Source organism: Salmo trutta, chromosome 34 (assembly GCF_901001165.1).
Source record: "Salmo trutta chromosome 34, fSalTru1.1, whole genome shotgun sequence".
NCBI classification, from domain to species: domain Eukaryota; kingdom Metazoa; phylum Chordata; class Actinopteri; order Salmoniformes; family Salmonidae; genus Salmo; species Salmo trutta.
Genome location: NC_042990.1, coordinates 24,719,697 through 24,742,288, shown reverse-complemented (window position 1 = coordinate 24,742,288; position 22,592 = coordinate 24,719,697). Strand labels below are relative to the sequence as shown.

Genomic DNA, 22,592 nt, shown 5'->3' with positions numbered 1-22,592 from the left:
CGGAGATCATCCGTTCACCTGCTCTGCGTCTCACAAAGACACAGCAGTTGGAACCAAAAATCTCAAATTTGGACTCATCAAACCAAAGGACAGATTTCCACTGGTCTGATGTCCATTGCTCGTGTTTCTTGGCCCAAGCAAGTCTCTTCTTCTTATTGGTGTTCTTTAGTAATGGTTTCTTTGCAGCAATTCAATCATGAAGGCCTGATTCACGCAGTCTCCTCTGAACATGTTGAGATGTGTCTGATAATTGAACTCTTTCAGGCATTTATTTGGGCTACACGTTCTGAGGCTGGTAACTCTAATGAACTTACAGTCAACTCTGGGTCTTCCTTTCCTGAGTCGGTCCCCATGAAAGCCAGTTAAATCATAGTGCCTGATGGTTTTTGTGACTGCACTTGAATAAACTTTAAAAGTTCTTGAAATGTTCCGTATTGACTGACCTTCATGTCTTAAAGTAATGATGGACTGTCATTTCTCTTTGCTTATTTGGGCTGTTCTTGTCATAATATGGACTTGGTCTTTTACCAAATAGGGCCATCTTCTGTATACCACCACAACACAACTGATTGGCTCAAATGTATGAAGAAGGAAAGAAGTTCCACAAATATACTTTTAACAAGGCACATATGTTAATTTAAATGCATTCCAGGTGACAAAGTTGTCATCAAGGCAAAGGGTAGCTACTTTGAAGAATCTCAAATATAAAATATATTTTGATTTGTTTAACACTTTTTTGGTTACTCCATATGTGTTATTTCATAGTTTTGATGTCTACACTATTATTCTACAATGTAGAAAATAGTAAAAATAAAGAAAAACCCTTGAATGAGTAGGTGTGTCCAAACTTTTGACTGGTACTGTATATATACTGTATGTATACACACAGACAGACTTATCACACATGGCGACAACACCGCTAAGTCTACACTCACTTACTAGACGGAATTGGAGACTATCATTGTGACACACACCTGGCTAAGCACCGCTGACGTGATGTTTGTTACAGGCGTGGCGTCCATGGCATGTTCCCCCTCCATCTGGCAGCTCTCAGTGGCTTCTCTGACTGCTGCAGGAAACTGCTCTCCTCAGACTTCCACATAGACACTCCTGACCACTTTGGAAGGACATGTCTACATGCTGCAGCTGCAGGAGGGTGAAACAAGAACTCTTTAAACCCTCCCTTTTTTAGTCTCTCTCTGTCCTTTGCTCTTGGATTTTTAAGTCCTTTCTGCAGTTAGCTGTTCTATCCAATGTTCTACTGTACAATTTAAATTTCTCTCTCGGTCTCCCTCTCTCCATCAGGAACCTGGAGTGTTTGAATCTGTTGTTGAACACAGGAGCAGATTTCAACAGAAAGGACAGGTTTGGAAGGTCAGTGGTTCAGCTTTACATTCAGCCTTTGTGTGTTTGTGCGTACATGCCTGCATAAAGACACTTTTCCATTCTATGCAAAGAAGATGAAGTATTGTTCTTCCTCTTCTCTCCAGGGGTGTATTCATTATGTCGATTCTGTTGCAAAACATTTCTTAAACGGAAGCAAATGGACTCCATGCCTGTTGTAACAGTAACTCTCTTCTCTCCAGGACTCCTCTTCACTATGCCTGTTGTAACAGTAAATCTCAGTGTGTGTTTGCCCTCGTGGGGTCTGGTGCTGGAGTCAACGAGCTGGATGAGAGGGGCTGTTCTCCTCTACACTACGCTGCTGCTGGCACAGAGGGAAAGTTAGTATTTGTTTGTCCTGTCTGTCTGTCTTGCCTGTCCTGTCTGTCCTGTCTGACCCTCTGTGTGTGTGTCAGGTGTGTAGAGTATCTGTTGAGGAGCGATGCCAACCCAGGGATCAGAGACCGACAGGGCTACAACCCAGTCCACTATGCATCGGCATACGGACACACACTTTGCCTTGAACTGGTTAGTACATCCTGCTCGTACATGACCTACCTGGACACCATTACCTACTTCCCACTACAAGTAGTGACTGGGTTTGACATGGTGTCTTCTTGTTTTTCAGATATCCAGGGAGACTCCTCTAGACGTGGTAAGTAGCTGGACTACATTAGTGGTCTGATGACACGGGAGAGGAGTACCCTCTGCTGCTTGTTCTAATGTTCTAGCTTTTTAGAGAATAATAACGAAGGCATTCTGTCTCTCAGCTGATGGAGACATCAGGAACAGACATCCTGAGTGACTCTGATAACCACGCCCTCATCAGCCCCCTTCACCTCGCGGTGAGTCACACACACTCCGCTGCCAGTTAGTCTGTAGATTACTAGAAAAACCTAAATGCTTTACATGGGGCACAATGCAAGGGAGTTTGGGAAGCACTGTGATAAACATATAGATTTGTATTGATTGGTGTGTGTGTTCTCCAGGCGTACCATGGTCACTGTGGCGTGTTGGAGGTGTTGGCTGCCGGTCTGTTGGAGGTGGACATTCGGACCCCTGAGGGCTGGACCCCGCTCTCCCTAGCCTGCTCCAGGGGCCACCAGGAGTGTGTGTCACTGTTACTGCACCACGGAGCTCACACACACACCAAGGATTACACACTGAAGAGGACGGCCTTACATGCTGCAGGTATTATATGTATATGAGAGCCAGCAGGCGCGCCACAGCGCCAGCAGGCGCGCAATGACTACACGCACACACATTGCATACCCATCTTTTTCCCTAACCCTGAGTGTGTGTCTCCTGCAGCGATGAACGGCCACTCTGACTGTCTCCGTCTCCTCATCAACAACACAGACACACACAACTCTGTAGACGTACAAGACGCCAACGGACAGTAAGTGTGTGTGAGAGACTAATGTATTGACTGTGTGAGCTAGCTAACTTTTAGATTTGCCTGATTAATCAATGATGGATTGATTGAGTGATTGGTAAATATATTGATTGTGTGTAGGACCCCTCTGATGCTGGCGGTACTGAGCGGACACACAGAGAGTGTGTATTCTCTACTGAGTAGAGGAGCTGACGTAGAGGCTAAAGACCTCTGGGGCAGGACTGCACTACACCGCGGGGTGAGACACACAAACTCCCTAGTCCCTATACAGTCAAACACACACACACTATATATTCACATACACACACCATACACACAAGCACAAACGCAGAAACACACACACACCATATAGACATACAGTGCATTTGGAAATTATTCGGACCCCTTCACTTTTTCCATATTTAGTTACGTTACAACCTTATTCTAAAATGGATTAAATAGTTTTTTCCCCATATCAATCTACACACAACACCCCATAATGACAAAGTGAAAAACGGAATACTTTCTGAATGCACTGTACACCGTACACACCACACACACACACTTTTAATGATCTGTTTTGTTTCTCCAGGCGGTGTCGGGTCATGAAGAGTGTGTGGAGGCGTTGTTGCAGCGCGGGGCGAGTGTGTGTGTATGTGACCGGGCAGGGCGCTCTCCGCTACACCTGGCAGCAGCTTGCGGACACACCGGGGTGCTGGGAGCACTACTACAGGCTGCTAATGCCTTGCACACACACACACTTCTTACCGACAACCACGGGTACACACCGCTGCACTGGGCCTGCTACAATGGTAAACACACAGCGTTAGAGAATCATCAGATTAATGTTGGTTAACTGATCTGAATGAATGATCAACTAGAATTATATATAGACAATACCGTGATTTGCTCTTGACTGTTTCTCTGTCTCTGTCGCTCCAGGTTATGATGGGTGTGTAGAGTTGTTGTTGGAACAGGACGTGTTCAAGAAGACACAGGGAAACAACTTCAGCCCTCTGCACTGTGCCGTGTAAGCCTCAACTCTCACAACTAATGTCTAGGTTTAAGCTCAGGGTGCTAACACAGTCTTGAGGGTTCGAACCCAGTCAGTCACTCGTGTGCTGAGATTCACAGGTCCTAGTATGTGTATGACCACCTAAATAAATATATGATCACTAAAAAGGTGTAATTTGTGTTACATCGGGTAAATAAAATATTAAATGAGTGTAAAAGTGTGATTGGAAATCATCCAGACAATGACATTGATAGAAGCCTCAATCTATCTGCAATATTAAAGCTGATCTAGCACCTAAAGGAGAAAGAAAGTGTTTCCTCTCTGCTTGTTTCAGTATGAATGACAACGAGGGAGTCGCTGAGATGTTGATCAACTCTCTGGGTTCTGCTATAGTCAACACTACAGACACCAAGGGCAGGTGAGACACATTATTACACGCATATATACACTCACTGGACCGTTTATTAGGTACACCCATCTAGTACTGGCTCGGACCCACCTTTGCCTCCAGAACAGTCTGACTTCTTCGGGGCATGGATTCTACAAGTTGTCGGAAATGTTCCTTGCTCAGTTATTGGTATCAAGGGACCTAACGTGTGCCAGGAAAACATTCCCCACACCATTACACCACCGCCACCAGCCTGTATTAGGCAGGATGGGTCCATGGACAAATCCTGACTCTGCCATCAGCGTGACGCAACAGGGCCCGGGATTTGTCGGACCAGGCGATGTTTTTCCAGTCCTCAATTTTCCAGTGTTGGTGATTGTGTGCCAACTGAAGATGTTTCTTTTTGTTTTTAGCTGATAGGAGTGTAACCCGGTGTGGTCGTCTGCTGCAATAGCCCATCCGTGACAAGGATCGACAAATTGTTTGTTCCGAGATGCCGTTCAGCACACCACTGTTGTACTGCACTGTTATTTGTCAGTTTGTGGCCCTCCTGTTAGCTTGCACGATTCTTGCCATTCTCCTTCGACCTCTTTCATCAACGAGCTGTTTTCACCCACAGGATTGCCGCTGACTGGATGTTTTTTGTTTGTTGCACCATTCTCGGTAAACGATAAACACTGTCGTGCATGAAAAGCCTAGGAGGGCAGCTGTTTCTGAGGTACTGGATCTGGTGCGCCTAGCACCGACGATCATACCACACTCAAAGTCGCTTCAGTCACTTGTTTTGCCCAATTCTAACGTTCAATCAAACAGTAACTGGATGCCTGTCTGCCTGCTTGATATAGCAAGCCAAGGCCATGTGACTCACTGTCTGAAGGAGCGATCCATTTTTGTGAATGGGATGGTGTACCTAATAAACTGTCCAGTAGTGTTTTATTACACACAAGTTATTAAACACACACACTAGTCGTTTGGGGACCCTAAGCGAAATGTTGTACCTAACGGGCAAAACATGTTAGTGCCCCCCCCCCCTTTTTTTTTACTAATTTTGCAATGGGGCAGAGAACATTTAGCAGTTTTATAGTTAATTTCATGAAACTCTACACATTTTGCCATAGGGTTGAGACATTTTTGCAGTTTAAAGCAAATTTCCTGCAATTTTCCAAATGTTGCCATGAATTTTGCCATGATCATGTTAATATGATATCTTAGTGAGAGTAAATAAAATCAATGTGGGCCCCCAGGATGTCAGAGCCCATGGGCACGAGCCCTTCTAAGTTGAGACCCGACTGAGTTTTTTGGGGAGGTGTTGGGAGGTCCGCCCCTACACAGACTCGCAGAACGTGAGGTAGTGTGTGTAACAGTGAATATTGTCACCCTTTTGTAGGTCTCCCCTCCATGCGGCAGCATTCTCGGACCACGTGGAGTGTGTGTCGTTGTTGTTGAGTCACGGAGCTCAGGCGAACACCTCCGACACACACACACGGACCACGCCGCTGATGATGGCAGCTCACAACGGACAGACCAACGCTGTGGGTCAGTACACACTCTCTACCCTTCTCCTCTCCTCCCCTCTACCTATCCCTCACGCCTTACCTCTTCTTGTGTCTCTCTCATATAGAGGTGTTGGTGAGCAGTGCTAAGGCAGACCTCACACTACAGGATACTAACAAGAACACAGCTCTTCACCTGGCATGTAGCAAGGTAATACTCACACATGCACCATATATTGTTAATCAAATGACTGTTTGTTAAATGTTTCACCCTCTCTATCCCTCTCTCCTCTATCCCTCTCTCACCATCAGGGCCATGAGACCAGTGCGTTGTTGATACTAGAGAAGATATCAGACAGAAACTTTATCAACTGCACCAACACTTCTCTACAGACGTACGTACCCCAAATGATTTTCAGAAATGTAACACACCACAACCCAACATAGTGTTATTAGTGAGCATGTTATTAGGCTAGTATGACTTCACTCTGCAGGTGTGTCTGTCTCTCTCTCCCTCTCTCTCTCGCGGCCTCTCTCAGGCCCCTCCATGTAGCAGCGAGGAATGGTCTGACCGTCGTAGTTCAGGAGCTGCTGGGGAAAGGAGCCAGTGTTCTAGCGGTGGATGAGAACGGTCAGTATCATAATACTGTTACACACACATCCTCAAACTCTCATACAAGCACACATACTGACACGCAAGCATACACACACAGGCCCGGTCCTGGCCAGTATGCTGCACAAGGCCAGACACCAAAAAATTCCAACCCTCCTCTTATCCCTGCAAAGTAGAATAGTAGCCTAGACTATAGCCTACAGAAGGGTTCAACTAGATTCAGCCGCGGCCTGATTTATTTTCTTGAGCGGATGGTCAGGGAGCCAGAACATAATTACAAATCATTTGTAAACTGTAAATTGACCGCAAGAAGCCCAAACAGATATATTTTATTAGACACAATAATTTCAAACCTTGCTGACATGTGTTTATGACATATCTCTCTCTTATGTGTTATACTTTGGAACAGTTTTCCAAAATAAAAAATGCTCAGAGAACTTGGGGGGCCAAAAAAATCACCCGCGGGTCAAATTCGGCCCCCAGGCCGTCAGTTGGGGAACCCTGGCCTTCAGTGTCAGCCCAAAATGCACTTTTATGAATGCACATCCATGCATTCATTACCATTTGTAAAACATGCAGTTGCATTGGCTTTATAGTCCTGATACTTGACAGACTTAAGACTAATAATTTTTGCTATTCAAACTCTGAAAATCAGCTACCGCTAAACTTCCCTTAAATTTTATACATTTGCCAAAATGATATAATTACTCATCTATACATAAATAAATAAAATACTTCACCAGAGAGCATGACTTAGCCAGAGGCTCATTAGCTTCTTTAACAAAATTGCTGTGTATTGTTTCAAATCACCAGCGGGCGAGCCTATGCCGAGTTGGAAAGGCCATAAATGTGGGCCGCGTGCGTGGCAATAGACCTAGCTCATTGAGTTGTAGCTGTTGGTGACAAGGATCTGAAATATAATTTTTTTAATAAAAATGTGAAATGTTGAGACGAGGAAGGGGAGGGGTGTGTAGCGAAGATATAGGCGAGTCTCTCTCCAGAATGTACTCACCCGTCTCCCGACAATTATTGCGCATGCCGGAGCACGCATAATAGGGGGGAATTGGGAATACATGGGACACTTTTTGCATTTCCCTCTTCTGTAACCTGTTTCGACATCTATCCAACATATTAGCCCAACACATGATACATTTCTGAAATCCTCAAGATGTCTCCTAATCACACAAAAATGACAAATGTTTATCATATTTACAGACTGCATGACACACCCGTTTGTGTACGCTGAACCAAAACCATATTTTCAGTTTGCATTTGATAAACTAGGACAGCAGGTTAGATAAACTGGGACAGTCCTAATTGTACCCCAATGATAATTCAATTTTGTGTGATTTAGGAAACATCTTGAGGATTTCAGAAATGTACAAAATATAAACATTAGATTGGCAACTTATTTTATTTTGATGCACCAGTACATAGAACGCACATACATCACCATTTTTACAACTTTAACATCGAAACAGGGAAAAAGGCTATGTGACTGATCTATGTGCTTTGAGGGTGAGCTCCCTGTTTGAAGATTGCTCTGCCACCCTCTGTCACACCAATGAAGTAATGTGATTTCTCTGCAAAGGCTTAGTAACAATAGTTTTGATTTTCAGAACAAGAAATAAACATGTCAGATTAAGCTGTCCCAGTTTATATGATGTCCCACGTTTTCTGAGTTGACCCTACCTGGCCTGCTGCAGGAAAGCGCCCATTTGGGGATGTCAGATTTTTAGTCTTAAAGCTGCACTATGCAGAAATTTCTCTGCCGTTTCCTTGTTGCTAAAATTCAAATAGTTTGCCTAATTTCTGTTTGTGACAAAATAAGCACGTATTGTCTAAAGAATAATTGTACCAGCTAAGCCGCTGTGAAATATGTTTTTCATAACCAAAAATATGTATTTTCAGCTGTTTGAAGCTGGTGTAGAAAACTGAAAGTTAAAGATGCAAAAACTAAATTTAAGAATGGGAAGCACAGAAATAGCACACACACAAAATATCTACTGCTTCTTAGACTTGCTTTCAATGAAGAATGACAGATCTATAACTCACCTTTATGTGAATTTGGTGGTTGCCCAAAAAGTTACATACTGCAGCTATAATTCACCACCACAGTAAGTCGTCTTTATTTTTTATCCATTGTGAACGATAATAGTTCCTCACAAATCATTTTTCCAGCCAACCTTTTTATGCGCGTAAAGTACATCTTGGATAAAAAATGACATGACAGACAGGCCCGATGGAAACAGAAAATATGTCAGTAAACTTTCCAAATGTCGACAAAACAAAATGCCCTAGACAAGGTGGGATGTTTTTGTGTCGGTAAAATGCATTATGTGTTAAATATCGGCGGAAACTCTAGGCACAAATATTGCTATAATAACCCATCATATTGATGTGAACTTGGAGTCATGCGATGACAAGTTGTGTGGTCCTCCCACATAGGCCGGGGAAAGTGCAAGGTGATGAGCTTGATGCTCCTTTCCAATAAATATTGAGGGTCTTATTCTACTGACATGATCATCGATGCTTGGCTCCCATTTGACAAATAAAAATAATTTAGCTCTTTTGTCTATAATAATGTAATCATGTAGGCTATACCCGCACTGTGTCTAATCTCATCATGTAGGATATACCCGCACTGTGTCTAATCTCATCATGTAGGCTATACCCGCACTGTATCTAATCTCATCATGTAAGATATACCCGCACTGTGTCTAATCTCATCATGTAGGAAAAACCCGCACTGTGTCTAATCTCATCATGTAGGATATACCCACACTGTGTCTAATCTCATCATGTAGGATATACCCGCACTGTGTCTAATCTCATCATGTAGGCTATACCCGCACTGTGTCTAATCTCATCATGTAGGATAGACCCGCACTGTGTCTAATCTCATCATGTAGGATAGACCCGCACTGTGTCTAATCTCATCATGTAGGATAGACCCGCACTGTGTCTAATCTCATCATGTAGGATAGACCCGCACTGTGTCTAATCTCATCATGTAGGATAGACCCGCACTGTGTCTAATCTCATCATGTAGGATAGACCCGCACTGTGTCTAATCTCATCATGTAGGATAGACCCGCACTGTGTCTAATCTCATCATGTAGGATAGACCCGCACTGCGTCTAATCTCATCATGTAGGATATACCCGCACTGCGTCTAATCTCATCATGTAGGATATACCCGCACTGCGTCTAATCTCATCATGTAGGATAGACCCGCACTGCGTCTAATCTCATCATGTAGGATAGACCCGCACTGCGTCTAATCTCATCGTGTAGGATATACCCGCACTGTCTAATCTCATCGTGTAGGATATACCCGCACTGTGTCTAATCTCATCGTGTAGGATATACCCGCACTGTGTCTAATCTCATCGTGTAGGCTATACCTGCACTGTGTCTAATCTCATCGTGTAGGCTATACCTGCACTGTGTCTAATCTCATCATGTAGGATATACCCGCACTGTGTCTAATCTCATCATGTAGGATAGACCCGCACTGCGTCTAATCTCATCATGTAGGATATACCCGCACTGTGTCTAATCTCATGTAGGATATACCCACACTGTGTCTAATCTCATCATGTAAGATATACCCGCACTGTGTCTAATCTCATGTAGGATATACCCGCACTGTGTCTAATCTCATCATGTAAGATATACCCGCACTGTGTCCGTGAGTTGTTGGCTAGAGTGCACGTGCCAATACCAGAGTGGGCACACTCACTATATAACACAACATGTTTTGTGAGTAAACCATCAGTAGAGTCAAATGTGATGGAAACCCATTTAACTTTCTAATGTTTTATTCGGTACATGGGAATTTAACTGCAAAAGGTATTTTTATGTGCACTGTCATCAGTCTTTTATCCGCAACAAGTCAATTTGATGGAAACGATTGTGTGGTGGGAAAATGCGCTCATTTCTTTTGCCTTTGTAAATTTGAGCATATTCGCATGAAAATCGGTCTCTAATATATGAAAAAGAATATCCAACACTCTCCCCCTCGATAATCACCAAGCCTCCGTGTGAAAGAGCAAAATGTCACGCTCGGAGGATCCCAAATATCCAGTGGAAACGTCATAAAATACCTGAAAACTTATCCTTTGCCCAAAAACAGCTGTGTCCGTCCCAAGCTCACTGGTGCAAGAAACTCTTTGGGCCCAGCTAGTTGTTGCGAGTTCGCTATAGTGACCCCTTCAGGACAGACCCAGTTGATTGATTCTATACAATGTTGCACTTTACTAGCAAATGCTCAAATCAAGACCGATAGAAAGGGAGGCTGACAGGCAGAGTAGAGAGTTGAATGCGATTGAAAGAACCTGCATTTTCATCAGGATATTTACTAATGTTTTTATTTGTCAGCTTTATGTATTTTTACTTAGTTGGCAATGAAAGTTATAGGCCTACAGCACTGTTGCATTGACCTATAGGCAATCTATGAGTTCCATGTGCTCATTTCTTTAGCCGCCAATAGCTCACGGTGTATCAGTGTGTCCATATATATGACAGAGGCTGGTGCTCTCGCATTAGTTGAATTTTAGATTTGTATTTTTATTCATTGTATTATTAACCACGTGACAATGATTTTGAGAAACAAAACGTTATTATTGAAAGGAAACTGTTCCAGCTTTATCAAGCATCGCATTATATTGGAAAATGCGGTTTGTATTTTTCTCAGCCATGGTCAGCTTATAAATTGATGAATAGAGCTAAAAACTTGAAATCGCTAATTATCATGATTAGCTATTGGATTGGAGAAACACATGATGTAGGCCTAAAGTTTCTCATGACATTGTCATAAATTTGGTCTGTCTGTAAGCTACAGAAAAGGCCACCGAGGCTATATGTTATTTGTACCGTATAGGCTAGGCCAGGGTTTCCCAACCTTCTCTTCAGGCCACTCCAGACATTTCACATTTTTGTTTTAACCCTAAACTGGAAAACCTGATTCATTTAATCAACTAATCAAAGGCTTTGACTAATTGAATCGGGTGTGCCAGTTTAGGGTTAAAACCAAAATGTGAAACGTCTGGGGGGCCGAGGAGAGGGTTGGGAAACCCTGGACGAGACTACATGGTATGTTAGATGACATTGACAGAGCATTGTTGGCGCAGCATCTCCAACTGCACCATGGGGAGACGCAATGGGCAAGATACATATTTTGCGCCCCTGCCTTTGGCAAAGTGGGTACTGCTTATCATGGCTCTGCATCAGCACTCACTTTAATAGCCCATATGCCACTGGGTGGGAAGTTTTCATTGTTTTGGGGCAGAGTTATGTGAGGTGTTATGCACACACATTCCCTCTCTCTCACACACTCGTCCTCTTTCTCTCTCTCCCCCCTAGGTTATACTCCAGCCCTGTCCTGTGCACCTAACAGAGATGTAGCCGACTGTCTTGCTCTCATTCTTAACTCCATGCTGCCCGCCTCTCCCCTGGTCTCCATAGCAACACGTCCTGCTTCCCCTCGTGTCACGATGGCAACTCTACAATCTGTCAATCACTACTCCAATCACCAATCAAAAGGAGTAGCATTTGAGTCCCCTCCCCCTCTAAGGACTGACCACACCTCCTACTGCAGGCAGGACCGCCTACTCTGCGTTTCCCCCGATGACGATAACGAGTTTAACGACTCTGATTCTGAGACCTACTGAAGACACGCCTACCTTGAATATACCACCTCTTTGGCAGGATTTTAGGACTCCACTCTCTGAACCACTCACTCCACGACATTCTGTCCTCTCGTCCCTTACCAAGAAGAGGTTTAATACTAAAGTAAAATGAGGACTGGCGTCTTCTGGACTGAGTGGCAAGGGTGGGTAGCTCCGGTCCTCTAGGGTTGGTCCTTGTTACCAAACATCTGCCCTATGACAATGAAAGGGCTGGGGCTGTACGTATGGAGAGAGCAGAGGGACAATCCTAGCCAAACGGACCAACAGACTTTACATCTCTAATTTCTTCTGTATCTCCAGAGCTCTTCCTTTAGGGGTTTTCTTCTAGCCTGGGTACCAGTGTGTTATAGCCTGGGTACCAGTCTGTTATAGCCTGGGTACCAGTCTGTTATAGCCTGGGTACCAGTCTGTTATAGCCTGGGTACCAGTCTGTTATAGCCTGGGTACCAGTCTGTTATAGCCTGGGTACCAGTCTGTTATAGCCTGGGTACCAGTCTGTTATAGCCTGGGTACCAGTGTGTTTAGTGAATATTCCACTCCTTGTACTCTGTGTCATATGCCAAAGCTGTTTAGCATGACAGGAGTGGAATGATAGCTAAACAGACTAGTACCCAGACTAGTTTTATTCTAGTTAAGTTTAATTTATTATAATGGACAGAGACAGAACTTATCATTGTTCACCTAATGCGGAGTCAATACTGAATCAAGTCACTGAATCTCACAGAAGAGTTATAATACTAGTTACTACTGTCTGATTCATAGAGTTGATTCCTCCAGGAGAGGAGTTAGTAGTGAGTTAGTAAGGCCTCAGTCACTAAGGTATCGTCAGTCTTAACACTTCACACCCTGAATGTTTCTACACTACCTGAGAAAGGAAACATGAGTGTGCATGTGTGAAATGTTGCCTTTTCCAGGGGAGAGAAGTCAAGACAAAATATGGACTTAATATGGTGCAATGTTCTTAATAATGACTGATAACGAATAAAACAATGATTGATTATTTTGAAATGCTTGAGTTCTCCAAATGATGGTGGGAATAGATGAAGCACATGTAAGGAATAGAGGGTGCGTCCCAATCTCTCCTTCTGAAGTGTGCACTTGTTCACTTTCCTTCAACAATTTGTAAGGAAATACCTAAACCAAGCCAATGCTTTTAGTTGTGCACACTTCAGGACCAAGGGTGTCATGTAGAGCACTAGGTGGCATTATGTATTCAACTATATTATAGGGAACAGTCATGATGTATTCAACTACATTTGAAGTCAGAAGTTTACATGCACTTAGGTTGGAGTCATTAACTTGTTTTTCAACCACTCCACAAATATCTTGTTAACAAACTATAGTTTTGGCAAGTTGGTTAGGACATCTACTTTGTACATGACACAAGTAATTTTTCCAACAATTGTTTACAGACAGATTATTTCACTTAGAATTCACTGCATCACAATTCCAGTGGGTCAGAAGTTTACATACAGTAAGTTGACTGTGCCTTTAAACAGCTTGTAAAATTCCAGAAAATGATGTCATGGCTTTAGAAGCTGCTGATAAGCTAATTGACATAATCTGAGTCAATTGGAGGTGTACCTATGGATGTATTTCAAGGCCTACCTTCAAACTCAGTGCCTCTTTGCTTGACATCATGGGAAAATCAGAAGAAATCAGCCAAGACCTCAGGAAAAAAAATGTAGACCTCAACAAGTCTGGTTCATCCTTGGGAGCAATTTCCAAACGCCTGAAGGTACCATGTTCATCTGTACAAACAATAGTACGCAAGTATAAACACCATGGGACCACGCAGCCGTCATACCGCTCAGGAAGGAGACGCGTTCTGTCTCCTAGAGAACAAAGAGGTTGGAGAACATTTATTTTATTGTTCTCTCTCGCACTCACACACCCTAGTCCTGGTCGTACACCCTGCCGTAGAGACATGCGGTCACCAGTCCGACAGACATCCCTGAGTGTTCCATGGTCACTCGACCATCGGTGGTCTTCTCGATCCGGTCGGGTTTATCTACAACCATGCTGCTACCTAGCAACGACGGGTAAACGTAACGCGTTCCGAACTTCCCCTCCAACCGGAAGTTCACTCTAGACTCTGCCTCCTCCACTCCCTTTCCACAGGAGCTGACCTCTGACCCCGAGCACCGGACCAACGCACACACCTGGAGGGTGAAGGGTTAATCATTAATGCCATGAGCAAACTAGATGACAAATCTGTCGATACCCCCTTGAGCAAGGCACTTAACCCTAATTGCTCCTGTAAGTCGCTCTGGATAAGAACATCTGCTAAATGACTAAAATGTAAATGTAAGATCACAGCTGTAGTAAATAAAAAAACATTGCATGTATACATAAACACAGGATCCCTACCAGTTCCAAATGTAAGTTGTAATCAGGGTTGGGGTCAATTTCATTCAGAAAGTAAATATTCCAATTCTACATTTCCTCATTAAGAAGCATTGAAGAGATTTGGAATTTACATTTCAGTGTACTTCCTGAATTGACTGAAATGTAAATGGAATTGACCCTAACCCTGGTTGTAATGCATGCATGTAATGTAAATGTTTCTCCCTACCTGCAAGGTGAAGTGTCCGGCAAACGTGTGATTGCCAGCGAACACCCCAAGAGCATAGAGCTCCGTATTGTATTGCCACCCTGTGTGGACCGTTGGTATTGCAGGTGGCAGCAGCGCAGACGTCACACAAAGTCAGCTGGCCCTCTGAATCAAGCAGCAACCTGAAGAAGAACAGGTCACCCATCATAGAGGCATTGAAAGGGGGAGGGAGTGGGAGAGAGGGAAGGAACGGCGGCAGAGGGAGGTTCACCCTCTCCTCCTATCTCCCCCTGCCCCTTTGCCTCACCCTCTTCTCCTATCTGCTCCTTTTCCTCGCCCTTTCCTCCTTTCTCCCCCTGCCTCTTTGCATGCTTCTGTGTTGCCAGCCAGTCACTATCCAGTACAGGTATCCTCAACACCAGCAGCTTCCCCTCCTCTGGCCCCCCAGGGTGATGGAAGGCGTGGTGATAGATGGAAGTACTAGGGGTGAAGATGCCGCTGCCCGTCATAGCCTTGCTGTCATGCTTGAGGTTAGCCGCCAGCAGAGTGACGTTAGCTCCCAGACTGACCGCTCTCTGGATCTGAACCGCTGTTAGTAGAGGAAGCAGATTCATCCAGGCTGTGGGGAAGATCATCTGTCTTATGCCCTGAGAGAGATGAAGATAAACATTAAGACTTTTGATCAATTCATATGCATCCATAATGAAACATTGTGCGACTTTGTGTACCTTCTCCAGTAGTCTGACAGTAGGGTCATGAAACAGGATGTCAAAGCAGGTGAACACTCCAAACCGTCCGGCGAACGGCGTGTCAAAGGTCACCACCTCTAGTCTGGGCGGGGTATCGAATTCCTTCTCGAAGAACAGGTTTTGTTTGTGGTAACGAGCCGCCAGGGAACCATCAGACCTGCAGTGAATGGGAAAACCAAATGTATTTTCATCTATATAACCCAAATCCTTGTAAAAGTAATACAATTACTATACAAATAAAATAAATTCCTGTAGAAAATGGTTGCTGGTAGGGTGCGCTTAGGATGAAAAGCAAAAACATAATTTCAAGTCCCTCCTGTATAACTAAAAAGGTTTTGGAAATCAATGAAAATCAATTCCCCTATTCCAAGAGAACCTCTGGAGGTTTAGAATACCTGTAGTGCTCCCTGTACAATAAATTATTTTCTCACAGGATCAAGAAACGTGTTTAAAACCAAAACAACCCATTTACTACCAACCTGAAGACTACATCAGTGTTGAACTGCCAGCGCCCATCGGGGGGGCAGGGGGTTTGAGAGGGGTCAAGGTGGGGATGAGAGGTCAGAGGGCAGGGCTGGAGGTCAGGCATGTTGGCCACCAGGTATAGTTGGTGACGTCGAGCCATGCAGCTCAAACTCTGGAGGACCTGACAGAGAACAGGGCAGAACACACATTAACAGACATTTGATGACATTAGACATGGATCCACAGTGGTAAGTAAAGGTGTGTGTACACGTGCGTGCGTATACCTCAGTGTGATTGTGTCTGTCAGGCTGTGTACAGGGGTTCCAGTCCTCAGTCAGTGGGTCAGGGATGGTCTCAAGGTAACCAGAGATGGACAGACGACTGAAGTTGAACCCATGGATACCGTCCTCTGGAAATATACTGCTCAAAAAAATAAAGGGAACACTTAAACAACACATCCTAGATCTGAATGATAGAAATAATCTTATTAAATACTTTTTTCTTTACATAGTTGAATGTGCTGACAACAAAATCACACAAAAATAATCAATGGAAATCCAATTTATCAACCCATGGAGGTCTGGATTTGGAGTCACACTCAAAATTAAAGTGGAAAACCACACTACAGGCTGATCCAACTTTGATGTAATGTCCTTAAAACAAGTCAAAATGAGGCTCAGTAGTGTGTGTGGCCTCCACGTGCCTGTATGACCTCCCTACAACGCCTGGGCATGCTCCTGATGAGGTGGCGGATGGTCTCCTGAGGGATCTCCTCCCAGACCTGGACTAAAGCATCCGCCAACTCCTGGACAGTCTGTGGTGCAACGTGGCGTTGGTGGATGGAGCGAGACATGATGTCCCAGAGGTGCTCAATTGGATTTAGGTCTGGGGAACGGGCGGGCCAGTCCATAGCATCAATGCCTTCCTCTTGCAGGAACTGCTGACATACTCCAGCCACATGAGGTCTAGCATTGTCTTGCATTAGGAGGAACCCAGGGCCAACCGCACCAGCATATGGTCTCACAAGGGGTCTGAGGATCTCATCTCGGTACCTAATGGCAGTCAGGCTACCTCTGGCGAGCACATGGAGGGCTGTGCGGCCCCCCAAAGAAATGCCACCCCACACCATGACTGACCCACCGCCAAACCGGTCATGCTGGAGGATGTTGCAGGCAGCAGAACGTTCTCCACGGCGTCTCCAGACTCTGTCACGTCTGTCACGTGCTCAGTGTGAACCTGCTTTCATCTGTGAAGAGCACAGGGCGCCAGTGGCGAATTTGCCAATCTTGGTGTTCTCTGGCAAATGCCAAACGTCCTGCACGGTGTTGGGCTGTAAGCACAACCCCCACCTGTGGACGTTGGGCCCTCATACCACCCTCATGGAGTCTGTTTCTGACCGTTTGAGCAGACACATGCACATTTGTGGCTTGCTGGAGGTCATTTTGCAGGGCTCTGGCAGTGCTTCTCCTGCTCCTCCTTGCACAAAGGCGGAGGTAGCGGTCCTGCTGCTGGGTTGTTGCCCTCCTACGGCCTCCTCCACGTCTCCTGATGTACTGGCCTGTCTCCTGGTAGCGCCTCCATGCTCTGGACACTACGCTGACAGACACAGCAAACCGTCTTGCCACAGCTCGCATTGATGTGCCATCCTGGATGAGCTGCACTACCTGAGCCACTTGTGTGGGTTGTAGACTCCGTCTCATGCTACCACTAGAGTGAAAGCACCAAAACATCAGCCAGGAAGCATAGGAACTGAGAAGTGGTCTGTGGTCCCCACCTGCAGAACCACTCCTTTATTGGGGGTGTCTTGCTTATTGCCTATAATTTCCACCTGTTGTCTATTCCATTTGCACAACAGCATGTGAAATGTATTGTCAATCAGTGTTGCTTCCTAAGTGGACAGTTTGATTTCACAGAAGTGTGATTGACTTGGAGTTACATTGTGTTGTTTAAGTGTTCCCTTTATTTTTTTGAGCAGTGTACAATGATCTGAGCCCCCTGGAAGAGAGATGTGGAGGTTGTTTCTCTGTGTGTTATGAAGGAACAAGGTATACCTTACCTGTTCTGCTGCCCGCGCGGCCTGCTCCTTATAGACCTTCAAGTTCCTCATCATGTGCTCGAGCGCCGCGGCTAGGGACAGAGGCACGTGCGGCTCTGGGTTCAGAATCACCTGATGCTCGTAGACTGCGGCCACGCAGGATGGACAAGAAGTCCCGTCTGTCCTGTCCCCAGCCCGGGTTAACGTTACCGGGGACAGATAGAGAACAGCAACCACCACTGTCAGGAGGACACGGAGGGACATGGCGGAATGACCAGTGCCCAGGAACTTCTGACTTTATAGAGTGAGGACAGATGAGTTCAACGATTCGTTGAACAAATAAACTGAAATAAATATGCAACAGCTTCAAAAATGTTACTGAGTTACAGTTCATAGAAGGAAATCAGTCAATGAAAAGAAATCAATTAGGCCCTAATCTATGGATTTCACATGACTAGGCAGAGGTTCTGCCATAGGAGGGCATATGTCCACCCACGTGGGAGCCAGGTCCACCCACTGGGAAGCCAGGCCCAGCCAATCAGAATGGTTTTCCCCCCACAAAAGGGCATTATTACAGACAGAAATACACCTCAGAACCCCCATCAGCACCCCCCTTCAGACAATCCAGCAGGTGAAGAAGCTAGATGTGGAGGTCCTGGGCTGGTGTGGTTACACATGGTCTGCAGTTGTGAGGCTGGTTGGATGTACTGCCAAATTCTGTAAAACAATGTTGGCTGGTCTGAGGGCGTGTTCTCCTGTCAGCCCATGCAGTACTGCAGCATGACCGCTATGGGGCAGCAGCTCACTATAAATATCATGGGGATAGTTAGAGGATGCAACATTGTATCTGCCCATTATGGCGTCTGAGAGCATGATGTCGAGGTGACTAGTATGGGCTATCTCCCTGAAGTTCCTTTTAGGTTCACTCACGCATGGGTACAGCCAGAGGTGCAGTTGTTAGCTAGTAAGAAATGTGAATCACTTTGATAGATAGCTATGCTGCACTTCAACGACTTATTCACAGTTAGCACATATCTTCGCTGTCAATAAAATGTATTTGGCATCACTCAAATGGTAGGGAGGGCAGGCAGGCAAGTTCCCATTCAGTTGTCAAAATGTGGGTTGGGACCAATGATGTGTATACACCCTGGATGACTGACAGGGGGCGCTCTATTGAAGCCACCACGCACCCATCTTGGCACTCCTCAATTGTACAAAATATTTTGGATGCTATATAAACAGTAGTGTTGCGTGGGTAAAATCACTGGGGAAGCCATGGCAGACATTTTTTTTATATTACAACCTACTGTATGTGTTGTGATAATTGTGAAGTTCACCTGTGGTAAATTCAATTGATTGGACATGATTTGGAAAGGCACACACCTGTCTATATAAGGTCCCACAATTGACAGTGCATGTCAGAGCAAAAACCAAGGAATTGTCCGTAGAGCGCCGAGACAGGATTGTGTCGAGGCACAGATCTGGGGAAGGGTACCAAAAAATGTCTAAAGCATTGAAGGTCCCCAAGAACACACATTCTTAAATTGAAGAAGTTTGGAACCACCAAGACTCTTCCTAGAGCTGGGTGCCCAGCCAAACTGAGACATCGGAGAAGGGCCTTGGTCATGGAGGTGATCAAGAACCTGATGGTCACTCAGACAGAGCTCCAGAGTTCCTCTGTGGAGATGGGAGAAACTTCCAGGACAACCATCTCTGCAGGACTCCACCAATCAGGCCTTTATGGTAGAGTGGCCAGACGGAAGCCACTCCTCAGTAAAAGGCAGATGACAAACAATTTAATCAATTTTAGAATAAGACTGTAACGTAACAAAATGTGGGAAAAGTCAAGGGGTCTGAATACTTAACGAATGCACTGTGTCTGTTACCATTCCACTTTTTCTACTCCAGTTGTTACCCCGAGCCCGTTCTCCCCAATTAAGGTGCCACCAACCTCCTGTGTTTTGGTGTAACAGTAGCATTATAGGCCTACTATAATATGGTATTATATTCGGTTGTGTTATGTCCCTTAATGTTGATGATGTGGTTGTTACTGACAAGAAGCACATGGCTGAGCTCTTTAATCACCACTTCATTAAGTCAGGATTCCTATTTGACTCAGCCATGGCTCCTTAACCATCCAACATTTCCTAATCTCCCACCCCTTTTAATGCGACTAGCCCCGACGCTCCTCCCTCTTTTTCTCCTGCCCTGCTACAAAGTTTCTCCCTGCAGGCAGTCACTGAATCTGAGGTGCTAAAGGAGCTCCTTGAACGTGACCCCAGCAACCATCACTCCTGTGTTCCAATGGCACGTTGTGTTAGCTAATCCAAGTTTTTCATTTTAAAAGGCTAATTGATCATTAGAAAACCCTTTTGCAATTATGTTAGCACAGCCGAAAACTGTTGTTCGGCTTAAAGAAGCAATATAACTGGCCTTCTTTTCACTAGTTGAGTATCTGGAGCATCAGCATTTATGGATTCGATTACAGGTTCAAAATGGCCAGAAACAAATACATTTCTTCTGAAACTCGTCAGTCTATTCTTGTTCTGAGAAATGAAGGCAATTCCATGCGAGAAATTGCCAAGAAACTGAAGATCTTGTACAACGCTGTGTACTACTAGAATAGAAGGAGGAGTGGGAGGCCCCAGTGCACAACTGAGCAAGAAGACAAGTACATTAGAGTGTCTAGTTTGAGAAACAGACGCCTCACAGGTCCTCAACTGGCAGCTTCATTAAATAGTACCAGCAAAACACCGCAAAAAAATCCAGCTACAATAGTCATTTACAACATTAACAATGTCTACACTATATTTCTGATCAATTTTATTTTATTTTAATGGACAAAAAAATGCATTTCTAAGTGACCCCAAACTTTTGAACGGTAGTGTATATATGTATACAGTGAGGGAAAAAAGTATTTGATCCCCTGCTGATTTTGTATGTTTGCCCACTGACAAATAAATTATCAGTCTATAATTTTAATGATAGGTTTATTTGAACAGTGAGGGGCAGAATAACAACAAAAAAATCCAGAAAAATGCATGTCAAAAATGTTATAAAATGATTTGCATTTTAATGAGGGAAATAAGTATTTGACCCCTCTGCAAAACATGACTTAGTACTTGGTGGCAAAACCCTTGTTGGCAATCACAGAGGTCAGACGTTTCTTGTAGTTGGCAACCATGTTTGCACACATCTCAGGAGAGATTTTGTCCCACTCCTCTTTGCCACAGATTTTCTATGGGATTAAGGTCTGGAGACTGGCTAGGCCACTCCAGGACCTTAATGTAATTCTTCTTGAGCCACTCCTTTGTTGCCTTGGCCGTGTGTTTTGGGTCATTGTCATGCTGGAATACCCATCCACGACCCATTTTCAATGCCCTGGATGAGGGAAGGAGGTTCTCACCCAAGATTTGACGGTACATGGCCCCGTCCATCGTCCCTTTGATGCGGTGAAGTTGTCATGTCCCCTTAGCAGAAAAACACCCCCAAAGCATAATGTTTCCACCTCCATGTTTGGCGGTGGGGAGGGTGTTCTTGGGGTCATAGGCAGCATTCCTCCTCCTCCAAACACAGCGAGTTGAGTTGATAGCAAAGAGCTCCATTTTGGTCTCATCTGACCACAACACTTTCACTCAGTTGTCCTCTGAATCATTCAGATGTTCATTGGAAAACTTCAGACGGGCATGTATATGTGCTTTCTTGAGCAGGGGGACCTTGCGGGCGCTGCAGGATTTCAGTCCTTCACGGCGTAGTGCGTTACCAATTGTTTTCTTGGTGACTATGGTCCCAGCTGCCTTGAGATCATTGACAAGATCATCCCATGTAGTTCTGAGGCTGATTCCTCACCGTTCTCATGATCATTGCAACTCCATGAGGTGAGATCTTGCATGGAGCCCCAGGCCGAGGGAGATTTGACCGTTATTTTGTGTTTCTTCCATTTGCGAATAATCGCACCAACTGTTGTCACCTTCTCACCGAGCTGCTTGCCGATGGTCTTGTAGCCCATTCCAGCCTTGTCCCTGACATCCTTGGAGAGCTCTTTGGTCTTGGCCATGGTGGAGAGTTTGGAATCTGATTGATTGCTTCTGTGGACAGGTGCTTTTTATACAGGTAACAAGCTGAGATTAGGAGCATTCCCTTTAAGAGTGTGCGCCTAATCTCAGCTCGTTACCTGTATAAAAGACACCTGGGAGCCAGAAATCTTTCTGATTGAGAGGTGGTCAAATACTTATTTCCCTCATTAAAATGCAAATCAATTTATAACATTTTTGACATGCGTTTTTCTGGATTTTTTGGTTGTTATTCTTTCACTGTTCAAATAAACCTACCATTAAAGTTATAGACTGATCATTTCTTTGTCAGTGGGCAAACGTACAAAATCAGCAGGGGATCAAATACTTTTTCCCTCACTGTATATACACATACATATATACATACACATAGATGTACGTAAGTGGTGTAAAAAGTATTAAGAGAAATTAATAGTATAATGGGTTACTAGATTTGATAAAGTAACAATGTATGAATGTATAATGAGTACTAGAGTTTAAGTTGCTAGGTAGAGACTTATTGTGGGCAGAGCACGCCATCAATTTTTTTTATTTTACCTTAATTTAACTAGGCAAGTCAGTTAAGAACAAATTCTTATTTTCAATGACGGCCTAGGAACAGTGGGTTAACTGCCTTGTTCAGGGGCAGAATGACAGATTATTACCTTGTCAGCTCAGGGATTTGATCTTGCAACAAGTCCAACGCTCTAACCACTAGGCTACCTGCCACTCCATCTATAGGGGACTGATAGACAGTGCCAGCCCAGTTATAGTGAA

At 44.5% G+C, this 22,592-nt stretch overlaps 1 protein-coding gene and 1 pseudogene across 2 annotated transcripts in view; one reads left to right on the top strand and one right to left on the bottom strand.

Moving 5' to 3' along the window:
* The window catches only part of LOC115173885 (serine/threonine-protein phosphatase 6 regulatory ankyrin repeat subunit A), a 49,790-nt gene extending 36,822 nt beyond the window's left edge, over nucleotides 1-12,968 (top strand). For both annotated transcript variants that reach the window (XM_029732371.1, XM_029732370.1), the window contains exons 12-28: nucleotides 1,010-1,156; nucleotides 1,306-1,374; nucleotides 1,587-1,724; nucleotides 1,800-1,911; nucleotides 2,012-2,038; nucleotides 2,154-2,228; nucleotides 2,373-2,574; nucleotides 2,695-2,782; nucleotides 2,900-3,017; nucleotides 3,351-3,570; nucleotides 3,701-3,788; nucleotides 4,108-4,191; nucleotides 5,549-5,697; nucleotides 5,783-5,865; nucleotides 5,967-6,049; nucleotides 6,194-6,285; nucleotides 11,635-12,968. In XM_029732371.1, coding sequence (XP_029588231.1) covers nucleotides 1,010-1,156; nucleotides 1,306-1,374; nucleotides 1,587-1,724; nucleotides 1,800-1,911; nucleotides 2,012-2,038; nucleotides 2,154-2,228; nucleotides 2,373-2,574; nucleotides 2,695-2,782; nucleotides 2,900-3,017; nucleotides 3,351-3,570; nucleotides 3,701-3,788; nucleotides 4,108-4,191; nucleotides 5,549-5,697; nucleotides 5,783-5,865; nucleotides 5,967-6,049; nucleotides 6,194-6,285; nucleotides 11,635-11,942 — 2,083 coding nt within the window. In that variant the 3' untranslated portion in view covers nucleotides 11,943-12,968. The remainder of the gene's footprint in view (nucleotides 1-1,009; nucleotides 1,157-1,305; nucleotides 1,375-1,586; nucleotides 1,725-1,799; nucleotides 1,912-2,011; nucleotides 2,039-2,153; nucleotides 2,229-2,372; nucleotides 2,575-2,694; nucleotides 2,783-2,899; nucleotides 3,018-3,350; nucleotides 3,571-3,700; nucleotides 3,789-4,107; nucleotides 4,192-5,548; nucleotides 5,698-5,782; nucleotides 5,866-5,966; nucleotides 6,050-6,193; nucleotides 6,286-11,634) is intronic.
* An 856-nt stretch (nucleotides 12,969-13,824) lies between these two features.
* LOC115173884 (biotinidase-like) lies at nucleotides 13,825-17,870 on the bottom strand (annotated as a pseudogene).
* Between the last annotated feature and the right edge of the window lie 4,722 nt (nucleotides 17,871-22,592).